Genomic DNA, 16,134 nt, shown 5'->3' on the forward strand with positions numbered 1-16,134 from the left:
AAACCATAAACCACAAGCTCATTTTTTTTCTTTTTTTTAGTTTAACTCCTGGTTAAATAGTCTTGAGAAAAAGTATTCATGTTCCCAATCATTATTTTATTCTGCCAACAGCCATTTTGGGGTGTTTGCTGGAACACAGTATACATTGTATGCTGCTGATTCTAAGCATGATTACTCAAAAGGCATTTCTATAGAATTTACTTCCTGGTAAATACATTCTAGAACAGTGTTTCTCAACCTTAGTAACTTTAAGATGTTTGACTTCAACTCTGCTGAGTTTGAAAAACACTATTCCAGAATTACAATATCAAATTTCTTTTGCGTGTTGTTAATAACTTATAATGTACAATTTGCATGTTACAACTTACCTGCAGTATAAATTTAAAAGCAGAAGACATCCAAAAAATAAAATGGAAAGTTTATAGCTCAATGGTACATTCATAATTTGAATATACAGATCCAATAATTATAATGTGACACCTGGTTTAAATTGTTTGTGGCTATGGTTGCATAAGCCTTCACTGTTAAGATAGTCGGAGAAATATCTATTTACTTTGATGCAAACTAAAGCAATTCACATGGATCAAAATATATTATATCCAGTGTGATTTCCTGTAAAGTTAGAGATTGGGGGGTGGGGGAGTGATCTAGTATTTGTATGAAACTGATCAGTCTGACCACCTACTGTTTGGCACTTGGTTAAAAATAAGAGTTTCGGTGTGCTTCAAAGTAGAATAAGCAGGAATAACCAGGATAAGAACATTTATAATAAATAAAATAAACACATTTGACTCATTGGTATGAGGGATCCTTGGTGCTCTCTGAGCTCAGAGAGTACCAAGGACTCATTTAACCCCGAGTTACAAATATTCTCCATTATTGGTACTCGTTGGTATGAATGGCAACATTTATAGGCATGGAGTTTCTTAAATTTGCCAAATGCACTTATTGTAGAGTAAGATATAACAGATAACAAAGTTGGAATCCATCCTTAGTTCCTAATAATTTGTCTAGTCGGTTGGGATTTATGTCGATTCCTACTTCCTCATTGTCTTTATTGTATCTAGTTTGTATTTGTAGGTTGGGCCACCAATCTATTTCTATGCCTTGTTCCCTGAGTTCCTGCTGTGTTTTTAATCTTCCTTGGGGGTCCAATAATTCTTTGTATCTTATTAATTCATGGGGTTCTAGTGTGTTGGGGTGCATTGCCGCCTCTAATGCAGATATCTAGCCGGGAACCTTCATATAATGTTTGTTTTTAATTTCGAACCAGATGCCAATCAGTGAATTTCTTATTATGTGATTTTTAAAATGTTTATAGGTTTTGTTCCCGGCGTTCCACAAGAAGGCGTGCCACCCCTTTAACAAATTGTGGCCTTCTAATTTTAATAGTTTAGTCCTTCTTTTCATTAGACTAGATATACCCAATTCCTGCAACCATTTTCCTGTTTTAGTCTCCAGTCCCCTAATCATCTTTGTTGCTCTTTTCTGCACTCTTTCTAGAATCTCAACATCTTTTTTATATGGTGATGACCAAAAATGGATACAATATTCCAAGTGTGGTCTTACTAAGGCATTATAAAGTGGTGCTAACATTTAATATGATCTTGATTCTATCCCTCTGTTACTGCACCCTGACTGTGTTAGCTTTTTTGGTGGTTGCAGCACACTGTTGATTCATATTTAAATGAATTAATTTAATTCTCCTCCTACAGGCCCGTGTGTATTAAATCTTCATAATAGATTTGTGAGGCAAATCTTGGACAAATTTCCTTCTTGTGAATTTTCCAATCCATCAATGGATCGTTGTGGGCTTATTTGGTATTAATGACAACTTTTAGTCTAACTGCTGCTTCAATTTCTCTAGGAAGAAGTCCACAATACTTGACCTATAGTTGTGCTGTTGTAAAAGAAACAAACTGGATTTATAATACAATTTGTGGAGACATTGGGGGTAGAGTTCTTGGTGGTATCTAAGCATGGTTGTTTCATTGCAGTTGTTTCATTACTCAACAAGGTAATATCAATCACCAAGCTCAGAGAGCCCACAGTTCAATCCTCAGCTACAAATTCTCTCTTCCATTGATGTTAGAGGTATCAAGTATCCCTACATAGTTTCTTCACTCCAACATAGAATTTGGAGATGTGCAAAATGTGTGAAATAAATTGATGAAATTGTGAGAAGTGCCCTATAGAAAAAGCTTGTTGGAAATGCTACAAATGATAGAATTATGGAATAATAAGGCTTTACAATGAATGCAATGTCTGATAGCAAAATATATGCATGCTATAAACTGGCTTTTGCCATCTTTTTACAGAAGCATACATAAAAGATAATGGAAATGGGAAAAAGGATTTGTTTTGCAGAGAACAGCTTAAGGTAAACTTTTCTCAACTTTCGAGCCCTAAATTCTTCAGTTTTGGGCTTCTCCGCTGTTCCTGCTCCTTCAGATTTCACTCTCACTTAAAGAACTCTTTTTACATAGAAACCTTGGCATAAAAGATTCACCAAATACAAAACATGAATAATGATTTTAATTTCTTCCACATCAGATCCCACTGCATCATCCAGAGATGTCCTGCAATGTTGTTCCTCAAATGTGGACCCCTTCACCTCTTAGCAAGCTGCCCCAAAGAGCAACCAAAGCCAGGGCCTCTCACCAGTTACTGTCTTGCTCTCGACCCTTGCAGCTCAGTCCTCTTAAACTACGAGAACAAAGCATTATTTCTCCTTCAGGTAAAACATTTTCCAAGAATTCTCATGCATCAGTAGAATGCATCAACTGGTTTTTCAGAGCTGCTCAAAATACATATTTTGTTCACTGAGTGAAGAAGTGATATCAAATGCTGCTCCTGCTTCTTTGAGAAGGGTGGTTATCGCAATGAATCTGCTGTTTTTTTTATTTTTATTGAGAGCACACTGGAGCAGATTGAGAGCTTACAAGCATCTCTGCAACATTTGCCAGAATCAACAACATGGCAAAACAGCAAAACAGAAGCATGTGCTGTAAAATAAATGTTATAAAGTGCCTTTTAAATTAAGGGAAAAGCAGGTATGCCTGGCACAGTAGTTACATGCTTTTATTTACATGCGCCCCCAATGCATCCAACTGATTGTGTTTTACTCACAAACTATCTGAAACTACTTTCAGCTCTTTGCAGGCCTGCCATCCTAAATCCACTGTTATTTTGGAAAATATTTGGATGGATTTCGCCTCCCTGCCCCACACTTTTCAGTTTCTTCCTGAAGCCCTTAGATGTGCACAGCTACATTATGTATCAGCAGATTGGGTACTTTGTGCGGATTCTTATGTGCCTCCCTTCTTGAAGACATGTTTCATATAGCTCTGTCCTCTCCTTCTCAAATGAAACCTCTGGGGTTGAGATGAGGCAGTTAAAAGAGGTCCTGCACAAGGGCTCATCAAATGCAAAAGCACTAATTGACTTGGAGCAATGCAGAGTTATGAGTTTGCCACATTGTGATTGAAGCTGTCAGGGTGAAGAGACGCAACATGGCACAGGCGTTTTTCTATGTGTTTTCCTTCCTTCTTGCAGGTATAGTAGCCGTTGTGTCACCCCTGCACTGCAAGCCGGTTCAAGAGACAACTCCGAGTGACACATTGGCAATCCAGGCTTCTCACAACCCTTCTTACAAGCTTTCAGAGGTGGATAACTTTGGGAAATGAAAGTGGTTCTTTATTTAAAGTATATTATATACTTTATATACATATACATATAATTATACATATATATAAAACACCTTTTCAGTGTCTTGTTATTTTCAGTGATTAGCATTTATGGAAGACTTTTAAAGGAGGATAGTTTTGGTGGGCAGAGTTGCTGTATCTTCACCTATGGGTTAATACCAGGTTGGAGCCAGAATTTTCCTTAACCCAATTAATTATGATGAATTTACTAAAAGTTACTTGATTAGAAAGAAATTTTATTAGTTTGTTTTCTTCTGCATTAGAAAGAAGTGTCCTGACCCAGCACGGGTTTTTGGAGTGGGAAGGTTAGAGACAGAAATAGAAATCACTTTATCTTTCAAAAACTTGGTTTCCAGAAGTCATGAGAATAAGTAGCATTAGACCATCTCTGAGCGTTTCAGTCTTAAGTTTCTATTTGTTTCATCCTGAATGAAGCTTACCCCACATAAATGGGTAGGGATGGCCAGAGGGAATACAAAAAGGCAGGTCAGCCTCTCCATCTATAGGTGAAACTATTATAGGATGGGTGACCTCTACAATTGTAATACAGTCCCTTTAAGATTTTACAACTTTCCTATAGGTACCTTGTTCTTCCTCTTCAAATAAAGCTTCGGACAACAGGAAAGAGATTCGGAAACCATCACTATTGCACCAGCGGCTTCCATCTGCTCTCCAGGCTAAATCCTCTATGGCAGTTGCCAAAGTAACACCAACTGACCAGGAGCAAAGTATGTATCAGCTACCAATATTAACATCGCATATTAAGTGTCAAGCCAAATCAGTGTTTATTACAGTCAAAGACCAGACATATTAAGTTGCTTTCATGTCACCATTACCACTCTCCCAAAACAATAGGAAGCTCAACCATGACTACATCACACCTGCCCAATTCAAAATGTAGAGAATGATTTTACAGGCAGATAAAGGACATGCAGGTGGGGGTGGAGTCAAGTATCCCCACTATTGGGGGAGAGAAAAGGGCCTGGGCCGGAGATCAGTTCCTGCATATGTGGAGTTCTACAGAGCTGCTGAATTTGGAAAGAAAAAAAGATAGGGGTGCTGTGGCTTAATGTAGTCTGCCATTGGTTCAGCTTTTGCACTTGGCTGATGGGGTGAGAATGAACAGGTCTGGGCTGAGTGTTCAAGCCCCTATGGAAGTACCCCAAATATCTGTGTCTCACCGTGGGATCCAAGAAACTTGGTTTTTGCTGGTTTATCCCCCAATTGTTACCTAAAATTGATAATCTACAAGAATTATGAACAAAAATGAATAGGAGTTGGATTCAGTGCTGTGTGGAAATATCCAGATATATATTCCATAGCCTCAGGGATATACCAGTGAGTTGATTTAAGAAGAAGAATGTAAGAGGATTGGGCATTAAAGCTACGAAGCAGCAACTCTGCATTGTTTGTTAACCACTCTTAGTTACTGAATCCCACCATCGCCTTCAAAATGTGCCTACCTAGAATGAAATATAATTGGAATGGTTACGGAGCATAGAGCTGCTACTAATTCTATTTTTAGAATTTTCTATTGATTATCTAGGATTTATATGCATATCAGTGCAACTTGATTTAAAATAACACCATTGTTTTGCAGTGTAACAATACTTTTCAAGAGCTTATCACTTCACACATTGCTGTTTGTTCCTTTAACCAAGGAAAGCAAAAAAAAAATTAAAAATTTATAGCATCACTAGATGTAGGGGGTGACTTATTCTTAGGGGAAAAACTGGTAGCAGTTGTCACGGAGAGCTTTACATTAAATATAAAGTTCCAGGCTTTTCCTTCCTTGGGGAGCCAGGAAAGACCATTACAAGAAGCTAAATGGTCCATGTTAAGGGAGGTGGGGGGGGGGGGAAATGTGCACCTTCTACACTCAAGCAGGCATCTGAAAATAGAAAGCTGTAGTCACATGGGGCATTCCTATTCTTCAGCTTACTTGGAAACTATGCCAAGTAAACAAGGGATAAACAAAGCCTCCAAAGTCTGTCAAATGGAAATATACGAATGAAGGGCTGTATCTAATAACAAAAACTAATGGAGTACATCTTCGCCCTTTTGTAAACTCACTACTCTGTCTCTGCTCTGGCTTGCATTCCAGAACTGAAAGCTAGTTTCTCAGATGGCCATTGGCGACCACGGATGACAGAATCTGCACAGGGGACTATTACAGAAAACTGTTCTGATAACCGTGAAGATAAAAAAAAGAGAGAAGTTAAGCCTCAGATGCCTCTAATAAAGGTAAACGTGCTACTTTCTGAAATATCTTTGGACATTTTATTTTATTTTATTTTATTTTATTTTCTGCCTTTGTTATTTTTACACATAACTCAAGGTGCTGAGTTCCTTCTTCTGTTTTCCCTACAATAACCACCCTGTGAGGTGAGTTGGGCTGAGAGAGAGTGACTGGCTCAAAATCACCCAGCAGGCTTTCATGCCGAAGGCAGACAGGACTAGAACTCACTGTCACCTGGTTCTAGCCGGGTATCCTCACCATGAGACCAAACTAGCTCTCATTACTGCATTATTCATATTACCAGATGTGGCTTCAATTCCACATAAACAACAAATAGAATTCTAGTCAGTTGACATTGTCACCAAGCACTTTCCTTCACCCTAAGCCCAGTCCTCTTGCAGTTCTAAACCCCCCCCTTCATCACTGCAGCAGGAACAAATGATGGACATAATTGAGCAATGCTGCTGAGAGATCTGGAGGATGTACAATCTCAGTTTACTTCTTCAGCTGATCTGAAGGCATGTTTAACAATGCTCATAACATACCACACAGGTGCAGACAGCATTCTAAGAGCTGATTAGCATGATCTTGGGAATGCTTTATAACTTGATGGAGAAAGCTGTTTTCAGCCACGAGCAATTACCTCCATCAAGCTGGTTTGGATCGATGCACAATGGCTCTCCACAAATTATATTTTGTAGCCAACAAAAAACGTCATACTGGCAACCTCATTATGTATCAGTTGTTGTTTCATCTAGTTAGAATTTATTTTCTCTTATTTTCTGACTTTCATTTCTTTTTGCTTATCCCAAAGAGGAATGGTAGGATGTATATGTATTTTTATATCCCGAAGTACATCTATGCAGAACTTTCTTTGACTCTGCTGAAGTACATCTATGCAGAACTTTCTGCAATTGTTTTATTACTAGTCACAGTGACTAGGGTAAAGAGCTAACGATAGAAGTACCGTAATAAACCTGAAAGCAATTGCATGTTTGAGTTGAAGTCTGAAAAATCAGATGATGGTAAGCCAAAGCTCTTTGCTCTGATTTACACTCATATATATCAGTAAGTATAATGATATGGATCAATATATCAATGATACATAGTAATATATATTACTATATCTATAGATAAATATTGATATACGGTATATACATTGAGTCAGTTTGGTCTAGTGGTTAAAGCACCAGACTAGAAATCAGGACACACTGACTTCTAATCCTATTGTATCTCAGGCATGAAAATCAGCTGGTTGACTTTGGGTCAGTCACACTCTCTTAGCCCAACTCACCTCACAGGGCTGTGGATGTTGTGAGGAAAATAGGAGAAGGAAGAAGTATTAGACATTTTTGCCATCTTGAGCTGTTTATAAAAATAATAAAGGCAAGATATAAAATAAATAATTACAGCAGAAATATTTGATAATCATTCTAACAGACTTCAGAATTTCACATATTGTCGTTTAGAATGATAGAATTTGCAGGACACTCTGTCTACAAATAAATACAGTCTTAACAGAGAGAGATGTGAACCATCCAATGGCCGCCTCATTCATTCTCTGTATTTTGGAGCTCGTGTCAGCCTCTATTTCAAGCAGGAAAACACTGTCACATTATAACATCAGCACACATACACACACAAAAGAGATGTAAATCAGTGGCTTGGAAATGCTCCTCACAGTAGTCAAATCTTTATTTTTCCTGTAAGGCCTCCCACTAACAGTATACTTAGTTTGAAAAACATCTGTAAGAGGGGAAAAAATCGTATTTCTTGCTAAAACTGGTCCATGATGACTAGGAGTTGCAAATACTTCATTGGGATGCATGTGCAGCCTTGCAGGCTATTTCTGTCCCTCGTTATCTTCTCTTGTCTGTCTGTTTTTAGGAACTAAATTAGTGCCTTTCCCAAAGAAGCTGCACCTAGGAGATTTGTTACATATATTTACGAACAATGTTATCAATTTTAAATAGAGTCAAGTGAGGGCATTTCAATGTGGATTCTTTGGTTATGGGTGATCTTATACCATTATCTCTATTGTGCAGCAGAGCTGATGTATTTCTGGTTCACATAAAGCATATATAGAATGTCAGAAAGGCCATCTTTTAATCTGAGTCCCTAAAGCTTTGCAGAGCCTCTGGACAAGTCAATTTCCCATGAGCTGTAAATTGTTTCAATTTCCTTCCACCTGATGGCTGGAGAACAATCTCATCCATCTGCTCCCATAGGATCTCCATTTCAATGGAACAACCATGCCTTGGTGGTTTTGTCTTACAACTTGATCGTGATAGGGATTTACTAAGGAAATGCATACAATGTGAACTAATAATGTGGATGTCAGGGGATGGGGCATTGAATGCTGATCTATGAGCTTTCTTATTGAATAGCCAGTAAGAAAAAAATTGATCTATTCATGCAGATCTTGGCCTTTCAAGTTCAGCTACAAGAAACACAATTACAGGTTAGCGTCAGCTGCTTGAGAAATTGGTGAATATGGTTGGTGATGTAGAAACACTCTGAATTTATCAGGATACAATAATTACATTTTTTTAAAAAAACTACCTGCTATTTATCTTTGGGAAGTCCTGTCAGATGTGGAAGACAGTTATCTGCTTGTGTTTAGAACTACGTTGCTGGTTATAATTGCAGGATATAAAAGTCAAACATGCAGATTCTTGGACAAGTTTAGGTAAGATGGTGAGTGTTCCAGTCTCGGTCAAATCCTCCAATGAAAGCTTCAGACAGTTTCAAAAAGCTGCACTGGAAAAAGGAGAGAATGAGTGGGCCAAGGAACGAAAAAAACGATTGGAACAAGCGGAGAGGAAGTTGAAAAAACATCCTCAGGAAAAAGAGAGGTTGGTAATTCCATAGAATTAAACTGAAAGGCTCTATTTCACATGTCTGTTAACTGACTTTGCAGCAAGTAGTTGCCAGCTGCCTTGTTTTGTAGATCTGTGAAACTGAGGCTTATGTAAGAAAAATATTTGAAGTTAACAGCAAGTGGATATGCTGGTAAAACAGCAAATGTTGAATATCCTTTTCAGAATTAGCCTCCATTTCTAAATATGAATACAGAGTTTATACAGAGCAGAGAAGAATGATGGTTGTGGAAACAATCACTTAAGATGGTGACAATGTGGGCAGCTTCACTGATAATAAATATAAAAGCACCAACCAGGTTTTCACTCTGGAATAATCTGTGGAATCAAGATTGACAAAACAAAATGTCTTTCCAAAACTTTTAAATTTAAGCATGCATTGAATTGGTGAGTTGATGTCACCATGCACTTGACTTGCTCTCCCCAGTTCTTTTTTTTTTTTTTAATTCATCCTCTTGAGTTTTCTTGACTAGAATAAATTGCCTATCCTATGATTTTTCACTCAGAAATGTAATGGGCTTCGGGAGAATTAACTCTTATCATCCTTACTAGCATAGAATTGTTCTCCAACTGAGGTAACATGACACTGACAAAAGCATTTGTGTGGGACTCAAAAGAAGCAAACTACTCATTAATAATGCATATTTAACATTGTCACTTTTAATTGGGAACAAGCAACGGTACTCTTGAATTATGCTGCTGAGCAAGACTGTCCTCTAGGGGGTTCTCCCCTTGCTCTCCAAGTTTTATTCCTGGATTACTTACCATTTGATGAATGATGAAGTGCTTTAACAATATTTAATTTTGTTTTAGCTTCCTGAAACAATGAACAGGAATTCTCCCCACAATCAATTCATTATGCATTTGTTATGTTTATTATTATTAATGGTAATCCTGTTTACTTCCTGAGGAAAAGGTGCTAAGTAGCAACTCCTCAGGGCCTGCTCTGCCCAGGTAGTCACAACTCTAATACCAAACAATATTTTTCTCTGCAAGGGTAATAGCAATGCATCTCTATTTGTCAACTGTCACTTCAGCAATTCAGGAAATTTTAGTACATCTTTATTTCCATTTCCAGGATATTTTGGGAGGGTGAGGGAGCTTGCCATTAATGTTATGCTTTCATGAGGACCCAGATTGTTGGGGACAATATGCTGACAGTATAAAACCATTTAGAGAGGGCTGTAAAGCACTATAAAGCGGTATATAAGTTTAAGTGCTATCGCTATTGCTATCCAGTTGGCATATAGTGATGGATGCTGATTTTTAAGGCATCCCATCATCCACTGTAGGGACAATGTGCAAATTGCTGTACTAAATCACTGCTGATTGTAAGCAATGAATACCCTGTGTGTGTTTGTTAGCTCAAATGTAAAGCTTGCATATCTGACTTCCTATACAAAAGTTGTTGATTATTTTTCTTTAGAAACAGTAGAGAAAAGGATTTGAAATCCACAGCAGTAAAAGAAGGCTGTCCGATTCCAAATATAACAGGATCTGGAAGAGAACAAGCACCAAATCTTGTCATAGATCGTAATTTGGCAAGAAAACTGGAGCAAGAGCGTAGACGAAGAGAAGCGGTAAGCCACCAATATCAGCCTAAAGCAGGGTCTCTTGATCTTGGCAGCTTGAAGATGTGTAGACTCCAACTCCCAGAATTCCCCAACCAAGCATGCTGGTTGGGGAAGTTTGGGAGTTGAAGTCCACACATATTCCACTGCAAAGGTTGAAAAATGCCGGCTTAAAGAATGCAGGTCCCCTAATACAATGAAAGAGTTAAAGAGCAGCTTCATTTATTTGGAATGAAGTCAACAGAATTTTATTGATTTAAATTGTCAGAAGAACTGGCTTAGAAATTGAGGCTGAAGAAAGTTGAGGGATCAATTTTTTGCCTGACCTTAACTGTTTCTTTTCCTTTGCCCTCAATTACTTGTAAGAATGCAGCTTGCAACAGGCCACTGAAAACCAAACATAGCTCTCAATCCTAAAATCGTTGTGGACCCACAAATTTATTGTCATTTTCCCACATTTACTTTTTACTGTTGAAAAGTTAATTGCATTATTGCTCAGAATCTAATTCTACTGAATCCAGCAACATTTATTTCAATCTAAGTGTCTTTTCCCCCTTAATTCCTTATTGTTTTTAATAGTTGAAAAGCACCATTGACATGAATTTTCAGAGTGATGTTATGGCAACGTTTGAAGAAACTCTGCAGTGAAATGGAAATAGATGATTGCATTGCTTGCAGTTCTTCAAAACTGGTTATAGATTGCAGAAACTATTCTGAAGAATTGATCCAATATTGGAGTACCACTAATTTTTTTTTTGAAGAGCTAATATATAAATATAATTTCAGTTTTATAAAATTACATTTGCTGATTAAAATCAAAAAAGCCCATGCAAACTTCCATGGCATAATTGGTCAGCCCTTCTGAGGAAGTACTCCGAGTATTGTCATAGAAAAACTAAACATTTTAAAATGTGTTTTGACAACAACATTACAATCAGCCCCAATCTTTATTTTGGGAAGTGAAGAATTTAAGGAAAAGTATTGATGTGAGGGCTCAAAACTGTTGTTTAAATACATTTGAACAGATATGAAGGCAAATATAATTTTGGGAGAAAATACTTAAACTGGAAAGTTAACTGATGTTTAGCATCTCCCTTATATACTGTACATATAAATGCATTTTTGTTATGCTTAACGTTTTAATAAGGATACCTGCAGGTTAATTTTTGTCTGGCTTTGATTTTTAGTTAATGTGGTTGTTAATTTTTTTTAGTGGCAGTTTAACATTTTTAGCTCATTTAGAACTCAAATCTATCTGACTTGAAAAGATAAATCCTTTTTTCTTTCTTATTAAAATCTGGAAATGAATTGTGATTTTATGTTCTCTGTGGTTTGCATTTTTATTTTTGTCTTGAATACCATCTTGCTTTATTTGATAACAAAGAGCATTTATATTTACAGTTTTCATATGACAATAAAATAAGTTTTCATACTGGAGTTAAGTTATTAATTTTGAACCTTGCAGATACCTAAATTAGTATTCTGTGCCAGAAAGTTTCTGAAACGCTTAGCTCACAGTTTGGCCTTTTTATTCAGAACCTCCACTCCAAATAGATTGGTTAATCATAACAATAATTAATAAAAACAGAGTATTCTGGCAATTAAAAAATTTAGCACATACTCATTATAGCATAAATATTTATTGAAGTGAAATATGTGGAACATTAATTTCCGAGAGCTTTCTGAGTAGAACAAAAAAGTCAGTATAAAATAAAATACAAGAAATAGAGTTATAATTACATACTGGTAATTGATCATTGGTATTCATGAAATAGCGTTCTTGCTATTGGTGAGCATAGGGTTGGAAGAACTTAGTTTCTGTTTAATCCACAGGAAACAGGCAGTTGAAATCTTTGTAATTATTTTGCTCAAGAATGACCACTAGCCACTGGCCTGAGTAAATTCATATTAAGTCACAGAAAAGTCATAGAGATACAGAAACGAGGGTGTTAATATGGACAGGGCACACATTTCTGTAAATGAGTCTAATTTGCTTAGCAAGTTATGCAAACTAGGTTTGGGCCTCTTGGGAATTGATACTCCATTTCTCATCTTAGGATCTGGGATCATATTTATTCTTCTGTAGAAACTGTCTGAGGTAACCTGTTATGGGACACTGTTGGCAAACAATGGCATCTTTAAAAAATGAGCCAATGTACTATATGAATCTCTGATATGATGAATAATTTTATTAGTAATCCTGCAATAATAGGCATGGAAATATATATTTTTATTTATTAGATTTTTATCCTGACTTTATTATTTTATAAGTAACTCAGGGCAATGAACATACTTTTCTTCCTTCCCTCCTTCCTCTTCCTATTTTCTTCACAACAATCCTGTAAAGTGGATTAGGTTGAGAGAGAGAGAGAGTCTGGCCCAAGTCACCGATCCGGCTTTCATGCCTAAGGCTGGACACCATCTCCTGGTGTTTAGGCCAGCACCTTAATTCCCAACACCAGAGCGTAGGCACGTTGCTCCTGGGCAACAGCTGCTCCCACCACCCAGCACCAGTTTAGGGGTTCCTTCCCCCCAACAGAGAAGTTCCCTAAAGTTGGGTTCCAGCATGAGCCTGAAAGCTCAGAAGGGTAAATCTCTGGTCCCGGTGACTGACCCAAATTCAAACTCAAAAGTATACAGAACACACACAAGAAAAAAAGGAGGGAAAAAAGGAGAAATTCCCCCTTTATACTTACAGCAACCAATCATAGCATAGATTGCCTCATGCATGAGCCAACACTCTCTTAACTAATCAACTACAACTATATGTTCTGGCCTATTGTCCACTTTTACTGTTCCAGCTTCTAAATTCAATATCCTAACAATCCTCTACTTAGTCTTCATCAAACGCATATTTTAAATGCTTGCAGTGTGTTATAGGGTTTGTTTGCAGATTTGGTATCAAAGCTGGTAAATAGCCAAGCACAGAAAATGCCAGAACAATTCTCTACTTCAAATTTTCCAACTGATGAATGTACTGCCCCTGGAGTTTTCTATACTCTATGGGTTAATTAACAGCCTTTCTCCTTCCTTTATAAAAAGATAAGCATGTAAGTTCCTCCCTCCCTCCTTAGGCACATAATTCATGTGTTCATCTATTGGTTTGCAAACCACTACTTCGGACTGCAAGGAAAAATTGATTTTTGAAAGTATTAACAAAAACACTTAAGAGCCTGCAATGTCTTCTCCTCACCATGATATCAGATCAACCCTGCTTTACCTTTACAGTTTATAGCCATGCAACAACTCCCTCCTTTTGCTGGGAGAAACACACTTTACCTCTGTCCTTCTCCCAGCAAAAGGAGAGAATTGTTGCATGGCTATAAACTAGCATGCAAGCAAAATTGCATTTGATAGCATTTTTCCCCCAGGCTTGGACTGATGAGGGAGACACACAATTTTAAAGCTGATAGACCTTCAACTGGTCCAGAATATAGCAGCACGTACAGTAATGGGAGGAGGGATAGATTTGCCCAGTTGTGAAATCCAAATTTTTTTACTACCGGTTCTGTGGGTGTGGCTTGATGGGCAGGGGAAGGATAGTGCAAAATCCCCATCCCTCCTCACTCCTGGGGGAAGGATATTGCAAAATCTCCATTCCCACCCCACCCCCCTCTGGGCCAGCCAGAGGTGGTATTTGCCAGTTCTCCGAACTGCTCAAAATTTCCGCTACCGGTTCTCCAGAACCTGTCAAAACCTGCTGGATTTCACCCCTAGATTTGCCCATGTGTACACCTCTGTTGTGTGAGCTGCACTTCCTTCCAGTTTCCTTCCGGGTGCAATTCAAGGTGCTGGTTATCATCTCTAAAGCCCTACATAGCACAGGGCCAGGCTGTCTGCAGGACCACCTTTCCCTAAGGACATCTACCTGTCCCACAGATCAGTTAGGGTAGGCATTCTTCTAGTTCCTTTCCCTAAATACTGCCATCTGATGGAAACTAAGAAATGTCATTTTCCATGGCAGTCCTACACCTATGGAACACTCTGCCCGCCTGAAGTTCAGCAGACCTCCACCCCTCTTCCCTGAGGCTTTGAAGACCTGGCTTTTCTAATCAAAGGTTGCAAGATTAGATAATCACACAGTAGAAATCGATTGGTCCCAGATTTTTTTTAACATTTTAATTGGTTGAGTTTCATAGTTTTAAAATGATTTTATATGTCTTTTAATTTTTGATTGGGAGCCGCCCAGTGTTGCTTGGCTGCATAAATGTTTTAAATAAATTAAAAAATAAACAAATTTCTGCCATAAGAAAACAAATGCTCTGAAATACTGGTTATCTTGGGAAGCACATTTTATCCATCTTTGAAGCTAGAGACTGATGAGGAATTAAGAGATTTTGGAAGCTTGCAACATACTCAGCTCAGGGATGCAGCTGAGAATGAGTGATCAGCAATAGAGATGGAAAAGACTATTGGTGAACAAACTTGTTCATTTTTACGGCAACTTTGGTTGCTGTAAAAACTAGGAAGTCTCTCTAGCTTAGAGCCCACCACATGAGTGCATGTGCTGGTCAGGTTAAAGAACTATGCAATGGGGGTGAATGGGCAGACAATTATGCTCGATCAGGGTAGAGAATCACAGCTTTCTGTATATTACTGAATGATGGTGTCCAGGACTTTTCATTTTGAGTTATGCTGGCTGAGTCTGCTAGGAGCAGCAATTCAATATCTGGAGAGTTACAGGTCCTTCAATCCTGGACTAAAAATACATCACTAAGGAGAGTGATGAAACAGCATTCACCATTATCTCACTGTGCTCTGCTGCTCCAAGCTGTTTTTCTCCCAGCCTGACTCATTTTTGGTATCTGAAGCAGAAAACATGCTGTCTCCTGCAAGATCACTCCCACTTAAAAACAAAATTGTTATTGTTCAATAATTTCTTTCAGCTGAATCTTGCAATCTAGAGGAGAAGAAAATGACATGGCTCCATGCAGGAACATCATCTTTCTCGCACTCTCTTCCTTTTTAATAGTTGTCCTGTCTGGAGGAAGGAAGGAATAAGTATAGTGGTTGCTAGGCAACAACTGCCATTCCTCTACTACCACCAAAGCTAGAGGCAGGGAATGCCAACAATAATTAAAAGGCACTTGTCTTTACAACTACCGGTATCAGATTCAGATTGCACAATTCAGACACCCATAGAGGAATCTGGTCCCATCTAGTGGTGGTCTGGATTTTTGCAGCCCAGATCTGGTAAACCTGCTCCTATCCCCTCATCCCATAATCTGTTGCTTATTTACTCACTTATTACTTATTTAGCATCGCTCCTACTTTCCAGGAAAGAAATATATCACGCTAAAATTCTGCACAGATAAAATTCAGTTAGTTCAACTCATATAGCATTTCTTTTAAAAAAAGGATTCAAAGTTAATATTGGGGGAAAACTTGCTTTAATCCCACCTTATCTCCAAGACATGATATTATGACACCGAAAGCAGTAAAAGAGGTAGTAAGGAAAAAGAAGATTGCAATATTTTCTTTCTTGATGATTATGAAAATCAAAGTAACCAGTCTATCCTTAAAGGCAAAATCTAGACTACATAGAGGCCACTTACATTTTAGATAAGTATATTGCCAATCAATTTTGTAATATGACTAGATTGCCTGAATATATCAGAGTGTGAGAAAACACGTGTTATATGTAGCCCTTGTTTAATGTCCATTCATTCAGCAACTGTTCAAAGTTATGACGGCACTGAACAAAGGGTACTTGATCACAGGTCCTTGTAGTTGTGGCC

At 37.9% G+C, this 16,134-nt stretch overlaps 1 protein-coding gene across 2 annotated transcripts in view; it reads left to right on the top strand.

The window, feature by feature from the left end:
* Positions 1-11,833, top strand: part of BRDT (bromodomain testis associated) — a 34,309-nt gene extending 22,476 nt beyond the window's left edge. For both annotated transcript variants that reach the window (XM_034437224.3, XM_034437222.2), the window contains exons 12-19: positions 2,319-2,380; positions 2,554-2,737; positions 3,556-3,665; positions 4,288-4,435; positions 5,812-5,951; positions 8,596-8,801; positions 10,252-10,405; positions 10,976-11,833. In XM_034437224.3, coding sequence (XP_034293115.2) covers positions 2,319-2,380; positions 2,554-2,737; positions 3,556-3,665; positions 4,288-4,435; positions 5,812-5,951; positions 8,596-8,801; positions 10,252-10,405; positions 10,976-11,044 — 1,073 coding nt within the window. In that variant the 3' untranslated portion in view covers positions 11,045-11,833. The remainder of the gene's footprint in view (positions 1-2,318; positions 2,381-2,553; positions 2,738-3,555; positions 3,666-4,287; positions 4,436-5,811; positions 5,952-8,595; positions 8,802-10,251; positions 10,406-10,975) is intronic.
* Positions 11,834-16,134: the final 4,301 nt, after the last annotated feature.

The sequence above is a fragment of the Pantherophis guttatus genome, chromosome 3, assembly GCF_059756535.1.
Source record: "Pantherophis guttatus breed Tessera chromosome 3, ASM5975653v1, whole genome shotgun sequence".
Taxonomy (NCBI): domain Eukaryota; kingdom Metazoa; phylum Chordata; class Lepidosauria; order Squamata; family Colubridae; genus Pantherophis; species Pantherophis guttatus.